The following is a 19,245-nucleotide window of genomic DNA, read 5'->3' on the forward strand; positions in this document are numbered from 1 at the left end:
CTATAGAGCCCTAACAAAGAGCCCCCAAGTCTCATAGCTTTTACACAAAGGAAAGACTGTCTTTGGCCCATGCAACTGTGTTCAGCAAGGCTGAGAACTGGGCGCTGCCCATGGTGATGGAATGTTCACCCTGACACAGCTTACACGAGTGTCCCAGTCAGGAAACAGAACTCGGACGCTGCTCTCGCGGGGGCTCCACCCAGAGACTGTGGTGAGGGGTTCCGGGCACAGCTCGCCCAGCCACATGCTTTATGCTAAGGGCTTTACATGGATTCTTTTGTTACTTATTATGACAATCCCAAGAAAGAATTATAATCTTGCACTGCACATCAGGTACTCTTACAAAGGCTTCATGAATATTAGCTTATAGCCAACTAATGAGCTAGGTGTATTGTTTCTGTTTTTCAGGCAAGAAAAAAAAATCATGCATTGGCTCTTAGAGCTGCTACTAGAAATCGACATATGTCATGTCTGCTGACATTTTATTGCCCAAAGTTGCATGACCACACTCCACCACAAAAGGGTAGGGAGGCATGTCCTGACTCTGTACTAAGAATGAAGAGGCAGAGGATATGTGAAGAGAATTAATGATGGTCATGGGGCAAACAGGAAGAGCAGTATGTGAAAGAGGTGGAGACATGATGAGAAGAGTGATACAAGCAAGGCCAAGGCAGCGAGGGCTTTAAGGAAGAGGAAGCAGTCAACAGGCAGAGAGGTTGTATAAGATGGGGACCGACAGTCTTACTGCATTGGGCAGGTGGGTGGTCACTGTCACTTGCCTTTGTGCTGTGACACCCGCACTTTGCTGTTTCCCCTTCCTGAATGCTCTCCCCACCACCCAGATATCTGACTATATGTAAACTCCTTGCATTCATCTCCTTTTTCAACGGGCTTAACCTGACCATTCTACTTGAAAGTTCACCCTTCCTACTTCCTGCCAATTGCCCTCATGCTATCCTTTCCTCTGCTGTAGCATCATGCTATATAATTCAGGATTTTTTGTTTTATTTATTGGTTTCTAGTCTGTTTCTCCTGTGAAGATGAAAGCTGTATGAGGGCAGGGATCATTGTTTTGGTCACTGGTATAGTCTGAATACCTTCTTCAGTGTCTCACGCATAGCAGGAACTCAGTCTCTTTTTCTAAATGAATGACTGTGACCTTAGAAATGATGTGGTGGTAGGTGGAAGTGTCCTGAGCTGTGGATGTGGCAGTGGCAGGCTGTACCTGCAGAGGTTCTTTGAGTCATTGAGGTTGTCTTCCAGGGAGCTTAACAGTGATAAGGGGAGGGACTAGAAAAAATGCAGAGCTCAGGGGGTCCAGGAGGCTGTGCGTTAGTATTTTTAATGGAGGAGAAGGAGCATATTTATATATTAAATGGAAAGAGCCAGTAGCCAGTAGAGAGGGCAAACTTAGGAAGGTTTTTGATAGAGCAAGGACCTCGAGGAGAAACAAGGCAAGATGTGGGATGCAGACGGAAGGGTGGGATGCTTCCATTAAGGCAGAAAGGAAGGATGAGAGAAGAACCTGAGCCAGAAGGCTTGTAGGTAGTAAGGGCAAAGGTCAAAGGTGTGCTCATGGGGGCTGAGGATTTTCTTAATGAAGCAGGAAGTTGAGAACATAGCCAAGGTTGCCAGGGTGGGAGGTTCTGAATGTGAAAAAGTAGACTGGCCACTGAGGGAAACAGAAGGGAAGAGAGAAGGATCAGAGAGCTACGTAGACAGTCCGGTTGAGTGCAGCTGGTGACCATAAGCTCGGTAGGTTGTACTGCCAGTGATCAATCACTTACCAATGGGAGGACTACCTTCTGTGGTCAGTCCTAGTTTTGATCAGAGTGTGGTGCTGCGTGTGTTATTGTTTTGATCTTGTCTATAAAAACCTGAGAGTTCCCCTGCTTTTGAATCCGAACTCAAATATAATACATAATTATTTTTATGCCTTCCATCCCCGGGAGGGTTGCTACTAATGTGAGAAAATGCATCAAAATTGTCGTTATCAAAATGGTGACTAGCAGCAAAGGAATAAGAGAAACATACCTAGCAAAAGTCTAGCCTTATGCACTAGTGACTTCTTTTTTTTTTTTTTTTAATTGATGATGAATGCCCTGTGTCAGAAAAGCTTTGCTTGCCTTTCATTAGAGCTACATCTGGTCAGGCAGGGTGCAGTGGTGGGACAGACCGCAATCAGTATGCAGTCATCCTTTGAGTTATTCTCAACTCTGGGGGAAGTATAGCCTGTGTGAGTTTTGATTAGAGTAGAAACATTTGAAGAGATAAGAATCTGAAATATTATAAGGGCAATTTAATATCAAGCTGGAACTATATTTAGATTCTTTAATTTTTACAGTCTTAGGAGGTAGGTATTATTTTGCTCATATTGCAGATGAGAGAAATAAACAGTAGGTCTGTGATTCAAACTCTGGTCTATCTAATTGCTTCACTCATGAGTGATCCTCTGATCACCAGAGTTACCAGGTCCATTTATCATTACTCCTTTCAAGTTAGAATCCTCTCTCAATGTGTAGCATTCAAGAAGTAATTTGCTGTATTTTCGTGGTCATATGGGGCAAACACTTTATTCTAACTTATTGTGATAGCATAGTAATGTTCAGATGACCCTGTGTACTAATTATACATTTTACACTGAACTTGGCTTCCAACTTACAGCTCTTTATAAGACTCTAGGACCTCTGTAACTGGAAACATCTTTTGGCCCGTGCTTTTGAGTTTATTTAGCAAATTATTAGAATGCTGAATTTTTCTCAGTATACTGAACTCAGACCATTAACATGTTTATAAGTGTGTTGGGTCTTATGTATGTCACCATGATGTGTTTGCAATTCTTTTAAAAGACTGACTGTACTCATGATGATTTCCACATTAGCTCGCTGCCTTAGAACCTCATAGATTTTCTTTTGTCATAACAGCATTTGGTGGTAATGCTTGATACATTCAATTCTTCACAACAGATATTGTAATGCCCCAGTGGCTAGGAACATTTGGTGTTCTCATTATTTAACAGCATTCTATTCTCCCTTCAACTATTTAATAATGCATATGTAATTTGGTATCCTCTCTGTAGGATTTGGAGAAGTGAGAGTACCACGTTTTATAGATTATTCCTGTATGGATGAGTAACTTGCCTGCTTGTTAAGCTCCACAGGGCAGATAAACCTGGATATGCTTTTTATTGTAACTGTTTTTGTATTCCACCTGGAGTCTCTTTCTTGAGTTTTGACCTAATCAGTATTTAAGTTCTCTGAAAGGATAATATGTTAAAATTTTCAACTTTTTGGCAGGTATGTTTATTAGCACCTTTGATCATTGAAGTGACCAAGTGTGTGGAAAGCAGCCCCAAATTTCAGGTCACTCCCTGGTTTCCTGCCCTGGTAGGCCCAGCCCTCAGAAATCATTGATATTTCAGCTTTTGTTTCTACATTGGTGAAAAACATAGTAATTCCATAGTAATGAAAAACATAGTGATTCCTTCCTTTTCCTCTTTGTCTTCATCCTTCTTACCTGTTTCAAACCATGGAGGTGCTACTGGTGCCTTTGGAATAGCTTGTTGAATTATCTATCTGTGGGCATTTTCAGAGAGAAGCTCTGAGCTCCTGATGCTTTATACCACTTGTCTTGTGTAGACAACATCCTGACCCCTGACAGAACCCTACTTAGACTTCAAGAGAAAAAGTGTGCTAGGATTTGAAAAAAGGGAAATACAGTTTAGGGAAAAAAGAGGAGTTATAGGCAGATATTTGATACAGAAGTATCTGGAGAATTTTCTTCAGACTATTTTATTATTAAAAATAACATTTCCAGGTTTTATTCTAAAATGTAAGCTTTGTGAGAGCAGGGGTCATGTCTGTTGTGTTTGCTTGTGTTTTCTCAGTGCCTGCTGTGGTGCCTAGTACTTGTAAGTGCTCAAAATATGGAGTCATGCATTGCTCAAAGGCAGGGAGAAATACGTCCCTGCATAACCTCATTGTTGAATGAACAGCAGAGTGCACTTACGTTAACTAAGAGCTATGAGTCAGTAGGTGATATAATCTTGTTGGGACCATCGTCACACATGTGAGCCATCAATGATTGAAATGTCATTATGTGGCACATGACTATATTTAAAAAATGTATGACTAGCAGTCACAACGTGAGCCTCCATCTTTTGAATGTTTTGTTCCATGGCAGACACTATGCTAGATGCTTCACATGTAGGTTAAAACAATATTTAAAGCTGGAGAAAGTAACTATCTCATTAACATGTGAGGTTTTCCAGTCTTCCTCCTTTCCTGTAGCTCCCTGCTCAAGGCTGAATGTCTGTGGCTCCTCAATTCATACAATCCTAACCAAAGTGATGTATTGTTAGGAGGCAGGACCTTAGGTGATGGTTAGGTCATGAGGGTGGAGTCCTCACAGATGGGATTGGTGCCCTTAAAAAAGAGCACAAGGGAGCTCTCTAGGCCCCTTTCTGCTATGTGAGAGGCACCATGGGAGGAGAACCAGCTGCAAGCAAGGGAGAGGGCCTTCACTGGAGCCCAGCCATGTTGGCACCTTGGTCTAAGATTTCCAGCCTCCAGATCTGTGAAAAGTAATTTTTGGTTGTTCTTAAACCACGTGGGTTATGGTAATGTATTACAGAAACCTGAACCAAGATACTGTTAAATTTCTTTTCTCTAAGGAAAAAAAAAGACAAAATTCCAATCTTGTGAATGCCTACAATTTGAAAAACAGAAAAACAGAGCAGAAATCTACAATTCTCAGGGTGTTGTGCAAAAGGGTAGGGTGCAAGGAGTAGGGGGATTGTGTGGGACTGGGCAGGGCTTAAAGGAGAGGGGAACTGAGGGAGGTCAGAAGATGAGATGATTAATAAAGCTTATTTCAGCCACTTAGCTTTGAAAACCTACAGTCATTCATTATTTAACAAATATTTATGGTTATAGGTACTGTTGTAGGTGCTGAGGATGTAGCAGTGGAAAAATGGGGAAAAATCCATTGGTCCTCGTGTACTTTTCAATCTGGCGTAGGAAAATGGCCAGCAAACAAGTAAAACACAGTGTGTCAGAAGATAATGAGTGCTTCCAAGATCAGAGGCATCAGGATGAAGGGGGACTACCACTTTTATAGGGTAATCAGAAATTAGCAATTAGGGGCTCAGTGGTAGAGTGCTCGCCTAGCAGGCATGAGGCCCTGAGTTTGATCCTCAGCACCACATAAAAGTAAAATAAAAGGTATTATGTCCACCTACAACTACAAAATATATATATATATTTTAAAGAAGATGTTAGCAGTTAGGTAATAACCTGAAGGAAGGAAGGAAAGCATCTGGGGGAAGAATGTTCTAAATCAAAGTGAACCACTGATGCCAAGACCATAGGGTGGAGTCGAGAGTGGAGTTTGTAAGAGATAGTGGGATTCTAGATATTTCTGAAGGAAGATTCTGTAGGATTTGGATTTGATTTGGGACATGAAAGGAGAAGTTAAGATGATTCTAATTTTTGGCTTGAGCAACTGGGAAGATGAAGCCATCTTTTAATGAGATGGGGAAAGACTCGGGAAGGAGCATGTTTGGTGGGGGGGGGGTTGGGGGAGATTAGGAAATCAGGAGCATGTTAGGATTGAGTAGTCTGCTGGACACACAGCAGAGTAGACAACAGGATAGTCTGGATTTCAGGGGAGTTGGGGCCAGACTTTGGGAACCACCAACTCATGAATGATATTTAAAACCATGAGACTAGGTAAGATCCTTAAGGGGGTGAGTGTAAATTAAGAAGAAAAGAAAGGCAGTCTAAGGACTGAGCCCTGGGGTCCCCATGTTAAGAAGTTAGGCTGATGAGGATGAACTAGCAAAGCTGATCAAGGAGTGATAGGTGAGGGTGGAGAAGAACCTTTTAGTCAGAGGGAGAGAGACCTGATTTGAGTGAGTTCAAGAGATGGTAAGTAACACTAAGCATAGACAGTGACTCGAGGAGTTTTGATGTAAAGAGGAACAGGGGAATAGAATGCTAACCTGAGGGGACACTAGAGTCAAGAGAGAGATTTTTTATTTTGTTTTGATTGTTTTTTTTTTTCTCCCCTCCACCCCCTTTTTTTTAAAAGATAGGAGAAATAACAGCAAATTGTGCTATAGGGAATGATTTATCAGAGAGGAAATTGATGGTTTGGTGGGGGGATGAGAATTGCCAGAGTGTGTCCTTGAGGAGCACGTGGGCAGGTGCAGGGCCTGGGCGGATTGGCCATGGGAACTGATGGACAAGCTCCTTGGATTCCTTCAATCCTTTCAGTGGGGTGGGTAAATCATTGGTCCTGAAAGGATAGGGGAAGAGGTGACTTCCCTGCTTCTTTCTTTACTACAAAGCCAGTTTACATTTCCTATTGCTTTGGCTGCTGGCATGTTCCCAGAACACCTCTCTTGTTTCCATTGCTGCCGACCTTGGTCCAGTTAAGTCACATGGTACCTGTGCTGTAGCTTAGTGTTTTTCGACCACCAGTGTCTTCTTTGGCCACCCAATGTTTTTGTGGCAGTTGGCCAACTCTTCCTAAAATACCCATCTCTGTCAGAGTTGTACTTTCCATTGAGAAGAATAAGGTCCACTTAGTGAGGGCATCAGGACTTGGGCAGACCCTGCTGCGTTCAGCAGGATTGGCCATGTCAACTCACTGTGCCCCCGTCTTCCCCGCTCCTCCTACTGCTCCTCCTATTCCTCTACTGGCACAGGCTAGTTCTGCACCATTGGAACATACCTACTTTCTCACAGTCTTTTTTCTTCAGTCTCTCTGGGCAATGCTGCTTTCTCTCTTCTATCTTTCCTTCATTTTACCATGTAGCCCGATATTCCCTGAAAATGTGACTTTAATACTCCAGTGCTGGAATGCCCCATCTCTTCAACTGCAATGTGAGCTTCTTGAGGACAAAGACTATGTCCCTCGACCTCCTATAGCTCTGTTACACAGTAAGTTCTGCCTGTCAAGACCTTAGGTTTTACCAGGCACCTTCCTCGTATTCTTTGTTATTCTAATCCTGAAACTGGTGATTCCTTTCTCTCCTGCTTTTTGGTGTATGCAGCAAACCTGGAGCCTAATTCCAGGACCACCCCTCACTCTCCAGAGACCACAAAGCAACTCTCTCCCCCATCTCCTCTTCCTGACACTTTGAGACTGCTGGTTGGTTCCAGACCCACCCACCACCCCCAGGCACCTGTCCTTTGCACCCTTATGTCTTAGGAACCTGACTTTCCTTCCCTTCAGAGAGCAGTTGCCTGTCTCTAGGATTCTTGTTTCCTCCTTTCGTCTCTTTCCCAAGGTACCTTTGCTTTGAAGAAGTTTGCTAAAAAGGAGTAGATTATTTCATTTTTTATGATCAGCAAAAGATAAAGTAGGAGGCTTCATAAGGAAACTGACAAGATCCAAAGTTATTTGCATTTCATAAGAATCAGAACTTTCCTAAGTTTCTTTTTTAAAAAAAGAATTTTCAAAGATACCAAAAGAAAAAAAAAAATGACCTGAATGTTGCAGATATGGGGACTTTGAATTTAGCGGCTTTGGGTTGGGACCAAGAAGTTAGAGCCTCATTTGCTTCTAGTTGGCTCTGTGTGGCATTTCATCCCCAGTGTTCCCTTCCCTGTCCTTCCAGAATACAGCAGAGCCAAACAGATTATCTGCGTGCCCGTGGATGTGACAGACACTTTGAGATGCTTTAGAGAGACCCTGGAAAAATCCAAATACCATAACAGATCAATCCGACACAGCAGAAAGTTGCTTTCATTATTTCTGGCACAGACACAAGGTAATTGGTTGTTTCATGTCCCCGGATCTGTTTGTGTAGGGCTACCATCCTGCAGACCCCTTCCCCACTGACCTGCCCACCCCGGCTGCCTTTCCCGTCTCCCTCTTGTCTAGTGGATCTTACCATCTTTCCTCCTACACTTCTTTCCTACTGTGGCAATTTCTCACTCACCTGCTTTATCCTTTTCTGTGAAACTATCCAACTCCCTGTGAAAATAATATTCATTAATCGTTTGATTCTGTACATTGATGTTCTCACAGTTATCTTTTCCATGTGAGACTGTGTTCATATCTGCTTGCATTGGGGGATGGGCTAGGCAGAGTGAATTAACTAGAACCTTTAACCAAGCACCACTTTACTAATTTCTAAGACATGGGTACATTTTAAAATAAGCATCTTCAAGACTTCTTATTAATCCTATAAATTTTGATCTTAGAGTTTTCTTTTAGCTTAGAACCAGATAGTCACTATTGTTGGTTATATTACATTTATTTGTTTTCTTCCTTATCAACATTTGTCAATTTGTAGATTCAATCAAGGCAGGGCTTTGAGTGGGTAAGCGGTAAACTCAAAGAACAGTGTCAAATTGAGGCTGAGAAAAAAATCCTGAATTATCTATACTTAGGTTATTTCAAGACTTTAAAAACTCTAACCTATATTTATGCTCTTTGCTGCTCAAATTTATCCAAGTATTGAGAATAAACTCACAGTAATTATATTCTGAAGTAATTAAAATAAATTTAATTTACACCCCTTAAATAAGATGCTAATTTCCACTGAACTTACCTTTTAGACATTTGGTCAGTTGTTTTTTTACAACCACATACAGAGTTTTATTTATTTACATTTTTGCTGATTTGTTTGTTATGTTGTTGGCCACCCCTTTGTCCCACAAAAGCACTTTCAATAAGTATGCCAAGTGTTTGGTTTTGTCTGTAGACTCACCTTATGTTAGACTAACTCTCTAGATTGCCGTTACCTCCTCTCAGTTACTCTATACATTAACAATGGGTAAGACATGGAGTAAAAAAGGAAATACATCCCTAACAATGATTCTGGTTAATTCACCCCGAATCTCACCTGGTACCAAAATATTCTCAGTAGTTTATCCCTAGTCCTCAGGCTGTGGACTTCAAAATCCATATTAGCTTCTCTCTCTGCTACTTTGACTATTTCCCTGGCATATTTTTTCTTTTCTTTTTCCCTGTGGTGCTTTCTAATCTTAAAGAGAGAGAGATTCTTTCCCTTTTTTTTTTTTTCTTTCTTTCTTAGGCCAGAACTATGTATGAGTTGACTCTATCCAGAGGTTTCTGCCCCAGGGGCAAACGAACATCTTACTGTCTGAAACTATTAAAAAAAGACAAACTCAAATGTGTAACTTCCCCAACTCCCCAAAGCATGATCTCAACATTAGCTTCCTGGCTGATTGGCCCTTTGTAGTGCCCTTTATGAAATAACAAGGGTGTAGGGCCCATCCCCACACAGGGGGCGGTCTTTAGAGATGATCCTGGATACCAAGTGTCCTTCAAACGGCAAATAATTCCCAGCTGTAGGCAAAATCTTTTCTTCCCTTTCTGTTTCCTCTTCCCTTTCCCTCCCCATCACTTTCCTTCCATTTAAAAATTTTATAAATTTTGTTTCCACAAATTTAGGAGATAAAGACGCAATCACCCAATTTAAGAATCATTTCTGGAAAGGTGGAATTTTGTCTGGGAGCAGAAGAGATGCACATGTCAACACCTCCTAATCTTTCTCAGGAGCACTTCAGAGTTTTTAGTTCAGTGGAGAAAAGCAAACTTTCCTATTCACAGCTAGGATTGGTCCATTTCTTCTTTTCACCAGACTATTGGTAAGGCTAACCCACTATGTATTTATCTTCCCTGGGAACCTTCTGAATTATCATTGAGATTGCATCTGGTCCTGAAATATTACCTTTTAGAATGACTCTCTGGAATGTGGAGGTCCATTTATCACACTATCGTATTAGGCCACATGACAGAACAGTCTGGATACAGAAGATACTTTTTAGTCTCCTCTTGTGACCCTACTTTCCCAGCCTGGTTGTCATACTTGTTGAGATTCTAGGCTGCCCTTTTGCCCATCCCTCTTCAACAGGAACTGTGAACCCCTTGTGGGGAGGGAATACTGATATGTGTTTTTGCTTGGTCCCAGCTGGTTTTATTTTCCCTTTTTAGCTTTTCTACAAATTCAGTGATATATTCTCAACCCATATTGTAGACCCAATTTGCCTTTTTTGGCAATTGGCATTTTATAATTCTCTCTCCTTATATTTTACTGAAGTAAAATTTATATTCATCACATTCTTTCAACATATGCATTTCTAATAACAACAACAAAAAACCCAAAAAAAACCCAAAAGACAGAACAAAAAAACTTTCATGGAGCTTTAAATATCACCAGTTAGGGGTTAGAGGAAGTCCCCCAAAAAGGAGAAAGAGGACCTCAGCTGAGCCCTGGCTGGCTCTTGACTAGGGCTGCAGAAAGGAATTTCAGGATGCGTCAAAAAGGCACCAACAAAGATTTATTCAGGAAAGCAATATTTATTCGGGAACACATCGATAAAGCAGGACACACACTGTCAAAGGAAGGAGTGCAGGTGCTGGAGAGTAAGAAATGCATTTGGGATCTTGGGCTCTTCTTTTTAACTCTGTGTTAAAAGACATTTTAATATATTCTTCCTGATTCTGATTATTAACCATCTTTTATACCCATAGTTTATACCACCTGCAGTATTTTCATGCAAGGTCTGATGGAACATCAACAACATGAGTGAAAAGGGCTTGGACAGATGAAATGTTGGATGGGGAAAATAAATTGGTTCTGAAGGGGAATAACCATAATTCAATGTTTAATGTTCAAGCATGGAATGATAACCATAATAACCATATGAGATCCCCTCTGAAAATGACAAGGGCTCAAGTCAAACTGAAAAAAACTTTGTAAATACTGATCATGAGAAGTATGTGGGGATAATGTCAGCCTGAGGAGCTCAGTTCTCTTAACCCTGGAGCACAGTGCGGGTCACAGTGGTCTGGTTCTTTTAGGATCTCTATGTTTGATGTCATTCAGTCAGCAGATAATGTATGGAATGTACTCCTAACATAAGAAGCTGCCTGCTTTTCTTCTATTTTTTATTTTTTTTGTAGGTACTGGGGCTTGAGACCAGAAATGCTTTTCTACAGAGCTATATATTCTAGATTTTAAATTTTTGAGAACAGGGTTTTGTAAAGTGCTGAGGCTGGCCTTGTGATCCTTCTACCTCAGCCTCCTGAGTAGCTGGGATTACAGGTGTGGTGCTTATGGAAAGGTTTTTTAGATTTTCAAGTTACAGTTGCTTTTCCCTTATTATTCTTTTCCATTATATTTCTTTATACCTATCCTTAATTCTTGCTTGTACCTCTCATAATATAACAGATAATTAAGCAAAATTGCTTTATAATAAAAGGAATCATGTGTGAGCATGTAAAATGTCAGGCATTGGACGGCATGAAGAGGTAGTCAGATACTTCTGTCCTCTATGTGCATTCACTATGATATGACAGCTACAGACATAAGCAGGGTTGTGTTGTATTGGTGACTTAAGTACTATCAGCATTATTAAGTTAGGGGACATGATTTTCTAAAGTGGCAAATAGATGTTGATAAAGTTCTGAACAAAACAAAGTACTACATTGGTTGCATTTCTGAAAAATTTAGGGTGTTTGAAATCACACAAAAATACCCTTTCTTGTGTAAAATGAAGTAGGTATTAGACTGAATTAGTTTGAAATATTTTTTGTACCTTTTTCTTTACTTCAGGGAAGTTTTCTGCACATTACTGACCATCAGAAATCTCTGATCCTCTACCTATAAATATCAGAAAATGCCCCAATGTGAGAACTAAACAAAACCCTTCCTTAAATTTCTAAAATGTCCTCCAAGATAGTACTGCCTGCATGAGGAACCAGTGCCACACTCAGTTGACCTCCTAACTTCCTGAATGCATGCATTTATTAAGAATAAACAAATTTGCATGATACTGAAGATGTATTTTCTGGATTTTAGGTAAAGGAAATTCTGCTTCACTATGATCTTGTGTCACGTCTTGCTCAAAGCAAATATTTGGGCCTCTTCGGTTGCTATCAGGCAGCCTCCACATTTTAGCACATGGCGTTCAGGGGCCCTCCCGAACCAGACCCTATCCCTCCTCAGGGCTCCCAGTTATCCTCTCAAGAAAACTGTCCAGTCATATCCATTCTATCCCATGCGTCTATACTTTCTCCCTTTTCACCATCTCTCCCTGTCTTGACTTCAGCCCTCCTTCACCATGGAGCTTCCCAATCTCCTGTTCCTTTGTGTTCAAATAAAGCATCGTTTGCTCTCTCTGGGTATATATATATAGTGTGACATTTGAAAGCACTATTAACTTGAAGCTTTCTATTGCAATCTACACGGGTGAAGGAATAATGCAGTTTAAAATATTCTTGCAAAATAAAAGCAAATATTTCTCTTGCAACTGACATTTATTCTTTTATTTGATTTAAAAATACAGATGTTCTCCAAGCCAGCAATCAAAGAAGTCTTTAAAGTTCAGGCATTGCATACACTTGGAAATGCTTCTTCATCTTTGCAGAAAAGAAAAGGGTAGCTTTTTAGGAGTCAGTATGACAAGGGCTAAACTTTTTGTTTATTTGCAAAAGATTTTGATAATTATGAAGAAATATCATCTTCCATAAAATTTTAGTTGTACAGTGATACTACATTGCTTCATTTGATTCATCAAAATGCTACTGAGAGAAATGTTATAAACAATAAATGGTAGGATTTATTTTCTAATGTCTTCGTTGAAAATTTTTTTCACCCTATTCACTTTCCTTTTGGAAGGTGGGCTTGATTAATCAGTCTTGGAAACACACCACTGATGCTGTTTTTTTTTTTTTTTTTTTTTTAGGGCTGCTTTTAAGTGATGGTGTGAAGCTCTTGTGACATATTCAGAAAACCAGATGTGTTACATAATGGAAAGAATTTTGTCCCCTCTCTACCAGTGCCCCCAACGGTTATTCATCTCCAGCATTCAAAGACTACGAGTGAGGAATTTTGTCAAAAGTTGGCATTTGGGGGTGTCTGCAAGGTGCCAGTCCAATCAGCCAAAGATGAGCACAGTGAGTATGAGGTTGGGAGGACACCACATCCTAGCCAACCTTTTGTGCCTTACCCACGTGTACCATGACCAGTGCCTGCCTCACACACACTGGGATCTTGGACAGTTATGTCCACGCCTTGCAGGGCGATACAGATACTCACTGGTAATGTTTACTTTGACCAGTCTTCTCCTGTGACATTTCCCAGCCCTAACTAGGAGCAGCACATGCACTTAGGGATCTGCTTTAGTCACTGTGTGAGGTATCCCACAATACTGGCATTCAGTGACTACCGTGAAGAAGTGAGTGAAGGAATAGTTGCCTCAGAGGGTAAGAATAATGCATGAAGTGTGGGCTGATGTGGGAAGGTTCAAGAATGTCATCATATCCTGTACCCTTGGCATATCACCTCATTCTCTCTCTGCCTCAGTGTCCTCTTCTGTAAATGGCTATGGTTGAAAATTACATGACATACACTGATAGTTGCGTGGCTGCCAACAGACTGGGCATAAGCAACAGAAATGCATCACCTCACGTTCTGGAGGTTGGGCGTCTGGATCACAGTGTTGTCTGATTGGTTTCCTCTGAGGCCTATCTCCTTGGTTTTTAAAGAGCCATTTTCTCGCTGTGTCTGCCTGTGGTCTTTCCTCTGTATTGGTCTGTGTCCTAATCTCTTTTTCTTATGCAGACACCAATCATATTAGATCAAGGTCCACTCATATGATATGCTTTTAACTTTAAGTACCTTTTGGAGACCCTGTCTCAAGTACAGTCACATTCTGAGGTTACTAGGGGTTAAGATGTCCATACACAAATTGTAATGGGATACTGTTTAGCCCATAATGCAGTAGGATTAATTTTCTGTTCCTGCTGTGACAAATTGCTACAAAGTTAGTGACTTAAATCAAAGTTTTTTGTTGTTTTGCAGTGCTGGGATGGAACTCAGGGCCTCACACAAGCTGGGCTAGCACTACTGCTGAGCTACACCCTCAGCACATACACAAATTTATTATCTTACAGTTATGAAGTTCAGAAGTATTAAAATCAAGGCATTGACAGGGATGTGTTTACTCTGGAGGATCCAGGGAAGAATCTGTTCCTGTCCTTTTTTTAGCTTTGGGGTCCTCCTGCATTCCACAAAGTCCTGTCTATCTTCAAGACCAGTAGCCCTCCCTCTTTCTCTTTCACTCTCACTCTCTTATTTTTTAGCTCTCTAGAACCTCCACTTCCACCCCCACATCTCCTTCTCTGACTCTGATCTACCTGACTAAAATCCAGGACAGGTGTCCCATCTCAAAAAGTCATTAATTCAATCACATCTGCAAAGTCTTTTTCTGGATGTAAGGTGACATATTCACAGGTTCCAGGGCATAGGACATGGATATTATTGAGGGTCATTGTTCAGGATGTCTCGCATAATGTATGTGAATGTCAGTCACAATGCTGAATAGTTACCACTCACATATACCTCGAATATTTGGCCAATGAGAGAATTGTAAAAATTAAAGAAGTAGTAGAAGTACACCTCTCCAGGTTCTTCTTTAGCTCACCTAGAAGGTGAGGTGGGCAAAAACCTACATTCTATTTTGAACCTGTATTACAGCAAACTGAAACAATAATCTCTCCAAGTTAGTTTTTCATATTTTCAAAAGAGTAGTATCTTTGGGCAGGGGAAATAGGAAATTGCCACTTTAAAAAAGCATTACCCATGAAAGATCTTTTAAACTTCAATCAAGTTTGATTTTTTTTTTTTTTTTGTGCTCCTGAAAAGGAACCTATCCTTAGGCAGATAGATGCACAGACAGAAAGATACACACACACACACACACACACACACACCCCACTTGTGACAGTAGAGCTTGGTGGTTGAGACTAGAAAAGCCAAAGGGAGGAAGGTCACAACTTGGAAAGGAACAGCTCTGGTTTTCTTGCCAGAGGCATCTCAGCTCTGTGTCTGAAGTTATCACCTAGTGATTTCAACCAGCAGAAAGTCATTTCCTGTTTACCCAGCTGGAGGTCTGACTTCCACAAACAGGAGTCCACAGGGGCTTGAGTTGTTCTCCCAGACTCTTGAGCAAACTAAACTCTTCTCACTGCAAAATACGACAGTCAAATATCTCTACAGAGAAATCAAGCTCAGATGGACAATGTCATTAATACAGTGAGACTGATGGGTTTTGTCTCAGTAAGATTCAGGATAAGGCAGTGTGGTTTACAGCTGCAAATGCATATTTCAAGACCCAGGTAAAGGAAACTCACAGTGTTCTTAGGGGCATCAAAAGGGACAATAGTAAATGGAAATATTATCTTCATTTTTGGTGGAGAGACTTAATGTGTGCTCCATAATAGATCACTGGTAAGAAAATACATTGTTGTAATATTTGGGGTTAAATAGCCATAATTTGTTATAACCATAATAAATATGATTATTTAACCATATTCATTAAAAGTCTTGTTACCTTGTTTTCTACCCCCAAATTCCACTTTGAAGGATTTATCTAGAGGAATTAGTAGGATACATGCTCAAAAATGTAGTTACAACAATATTCACCTTATCACTGGAGAAAACCAAATACGATTAATATTTTTATATTGTAGTACATGCATATAATAAAATATTAAAATTTAAAAAATAATGATGTAATCTGTTATGTCTATGAATGGAAAATTTGTGCTTATAGCACTGTATTTTATAATTTTAGTCTTAATATGCAGGCATTTATGTTTCCCTGTATATAGCCAATATAGAAAAATCTAGAAAGAAACTAAAATGTTACCAGAAATCATGTTTAGGTGATAAGATTATGATTAATTTTTCATTTTCTTCTTTGTATTTTTCTTACATTTTCTTGTGGCTTTTTTTTTTCCTTCTCTTTTCTGTGTCCTAGATACATGTCTAAAGACATATATTATATCAAAATATTTTGGAAAATTGTCTTCTAATTGTTTTTTCTTATTCTTGCTTAGGTTTATTAAGACCCTGAATGTTAACAAGAGAATCAACTGCTGTATTTTGTCTGCATTACTCTTTCAGGTAACACTTGATGTGTGTTTTCTATAGTAGCATGGCCATCCCAGGAAATAAAAATGTGCAGTTATTCATTATATTCATCAAGCTCACAGACAGGAAAATAGCATGAATGTGATTCAATATCACAAGCCCATTTCTGCTTGGCTGGCTAAGCCCTTTTCCCCTGGTGGCACATTCCCCAGTTTTTTCCTTTAACTGAAGGAGTCTTACAGATAGGGAAACTGAGTCTCCTATTGTTGGTAAGATCATATTACCAGCAGGTCTGTGTGCAGCCAGTCTTCAAATGGTCGCCTTAAGTTACCTTAACTTTAAATTAAGTTTTTCTGTTACATGATGTAAAATATTTCATCTAAAGAAGCAAGAAATAAGATGAAGCCTACAGAAGAGGAGTGCTTGTGTGTCCCAGGATTTTGGTTTGACTTCATTGAAGAAGAAAGGAGCTTTTATCTGAAATGCAAGACATTCTGAAATTCAGGGATGCAGCCAGGGGCCTTTGCAGTCTGCTAAAGGTTCTGTTTACTTTGGCAGATGGACAGATAATCCTTGTTATGTGTATCAGAGGAGGCTAAGAGCTTCCGAAATCTAGATAGATAAGTTCTTTGGAAAAACCTCTTTTGAGTGTAAGGACCGACTTTGCAGTCTTTTTTCTCATTTTCCAAATACTTCCTGCCTGTGCTTCAAAGGGAAGAGGGAAGGAGGCAAGAGTGGGAGGGGAATGAAGATCTTACCCTGACTCCTTATATCTTAATTTTACTTTCTCATACTTCTTGTTTTTGAAGAGAGTGCCGCTTATGTCCTAGCAAATATGTGATTTAAAAAAATGTTCAGTTTTTAGTTTAATGTGGACCTTAAAAATTGCTACAGTAGTAATGCTACACCTAAAATAAAAAGCAGCTGGTAGGATTAATTTTAAAAGTCTGCTCATTCTTTTTATGATTTTCAAAGCAAATTTGTGAAGTTAAAAATTTCAGCAACTACCTAATATTTTAGAATAAGATCCTTATAGTCCTAATAAACAATCTGATTAAAATTCTTTCCTGATAAATAAAACATTTTTATAGTGCATTTGTCATCGAGAAAAGAATTATTTAAGATAACCAAACAAATACTTCTGAGTGTAAAATTGGGTTTTAGTATTTGTTTTAGTCAGTATTTTTGCTGCTGTGACTAAATCATATGACCAGCACAAAATTGTAGAGGAGCAAAAGTTTATTTGGGGGCTCATGATTTCAAAAGTCTCAGTCCCCAGACAGCAGGCTCCATTCCTCAGGGCTGAAGGTGAGGCAGGACATCAGTGGCATAAAAGTGTGGTGGAGGGAAGCAGCTCACATGATGATCAGGAAGCAGAGAGACTTCATTCCCCAGATAAAAAATACTTACCCCAAAGTCACCCCCAATGCCCCACCTCCTCCAGCCACACCCCACCTGCCTTCAGTTACCACTGAATTAATCCCATCAAGTGATTAAGTCACTGATTACGTTAAGGCTCTTGTAACCCAATCGTTTCTTCTCTGAACTTCTTTGCATTATCTCACAAGTGAGCTTTTTGGGGACACCTCACATCTAAACCTTAATAGTATTCATCTTGTTTCCCCAGAATCTAGGACAATGTTGGTCATATAGCTACCCAAGAAATATTGTCCACATTAACCAGATCATCTTTTTATTTCCTGCAGTTGAAAGTTTGGAATTACCTCTCCTTGATTTAGACTTCAAGTTGTCATTTCCTCAATTTATAATCTTGGTATAGATTTTTGAGTTATATAGACATGACTTTGAATCTTTTTTCTGCCATCATTAGCTGTGTGACCCCAGATAAGTTAATTATTGTACCTCAATTACATAACTTTCAAGACAGTAATCATTCCCTCTAAGAGTGGGTTAGAGGAACATTAAGTGAAATAATGTTTATAAAAAAAATTAGTAGCAAAGCACAACACAAATTGACCCTCACCAAATACTTTATGTAATGACAGTTTCTTTGAAAATAATAAATATACAACTACCATGGAATTTTAAAAGCCCATCTTGCATGATAAAGGCAATAATGACAAATGTTACTGTTTATTATGGTATATAGTATGTTAGACATGCTGAGCACTTTAGGAAGTGATAATATATACTTATTTTTTTGTTTCATCATTACAAATGCAATTTTATAGCTTTTTATTTTACTGTATATCATTTTCAGGGTTTGCTCCGAACCACACTTCCACATCCCAAAGCCCAACGTAGTTATGCTCAGTATGAAATCACTCAGCTTCTCCCGGGCATTGAACTCTTCTCGGATAGAAACAGGGCTGACATCTGCTCGGTCATTGCAAGCCTGTATTACGTCATACGTGAACTGCACTATGCAAAGCAAAATCTAATGGTGAGTAATTTGTGAACTCAACAACTCTTCTTTTTTCCTATATTGAAAATTTATTAGGATATGCTCATATTATAGTGTTTTAGCATATTTAATTAAGCCCCCAAGTCCCCCTCAACCCTGCTTAGTAACCAAGTTTCTTTTTTTTGTTGTTGTTAAAATCTTTTATATTTTTACAGACTGTGTTTTGATTCATTGTACACAAATGGGGTACAACTCTTCATTTCCGTGACTGTACACAGTGTAGATTCACACCATTCATGTAATCATACGTATACATAGGGTAATACAGTCTGTTTCATTCTACTACCTTTCTGTTCCCTACCCCGTTTCACCCCATTTTCCCCTACACCATCCAAAGTTCCTTCATTTTTCTCTTCCCCCTGCCATTGGAAAATATCATGCTAAGTGAAATAGGCCAAGCCCAAAAAAACCAAAGGCTGAATGTTTTCTCTGATAAGCGAAATCAACAACTCTTAATTCACTCTGGCATTTTTCTCCGCTTACTTTCTACTTTCAAGTTTTACTAGTGTTCTCTTGGTCAATTCTTATTTAACTTTTAAATGTTATATATTTAGGATTCTTACCTATGTTTTATTAAAAATAACATACTAATAGTCTTTCTTTAATTTATTGTTTGCATTGTATTTTGTACTCAAAAGTAATGTCTGTTTGATTTTGTTCCCTTTTTTATTCTATTATTTCACTTCTTTTATTTTAAGATATTTGGTGAAATTGACTAGAATGTGTCGTTGATAGTTATGTCAAACATAGGAATGGAGCGCGCTAGTAATGCCCAGCATTAAGTTGTTCAGTTCTTGTCAATACCCATACTAAGAGTGTATTTCCATATTAAAATAAGTTTCTTTGTGTCTCTTGTCTTTTCTCTGTCAAGGGTACATCTAAGAGAACAACACATTCTAGC

At 39.5% G+C, this 19,245-nt stretch overlaps 1 protein-coding gene across 1 annotated transcript in view; it reads left to right on the forward strand.

Annotated features, from left to right (window-relative positions):
• Positions 1 to 19,245, forward strand: part of CFAP54 (cilia and flagella associated protein 54) — a gene marked incomplete at its 5' end in the record, with an annotated part of 326,512 nt that overhangs the window by 156,984 nt on the left and 150,283 nt on the right. Inside the window, 14 exon segments of the mRNA XM_079142877.1 lie at positions 7,625 to 7,777; positions 9,430 to 9,449; positions 9,451 to 9,600; positions 9,602 to 9,626; positions 12,330 to 12,361; positions 12,363 to 12,421; positions 12,729 to 12,741; positions 12,745 to 12,757; positions 12,760 to 12,789; positions 12,792 to 12,865; positions 12,869 to 12,913; positions 12,915 to 12,943; positions 15,886 to 15,952; positions 18,141 to 18,323. Of these exon segments, the coding sequence (XP_078999003.1) occupies positions 7,625 to 7,777; positions 9,430 to 9,449; positions 9,451 to 9,600; positions 9,602 to 9,626; positions 12,330 to 12,361; positions 12,363 to 12,421; positions 12,729 to 12,741; positions 12,745 to 12,757; positions 12,760 to 12,789; positions 12,792 to 12,865; positions 12,869 to 12,913; positions 12,915 to 12,943; positions 15,886 to 15,952; positions 18,141 to 18,323 (893 nt within the window).

This window comes from Sciurus vulgaris, assembly GCF_902686455.1.
Source record: "Sciurus vulgaris genome assembly, chromosome: 5".
Classification (NCBI taxonomy): domain Eukaryota; kingdom Metazoa; phylum Chordata; class Mammalia; order Rodentia; family Sciuridae; genus Sciurus; species Sciurus vulgaris.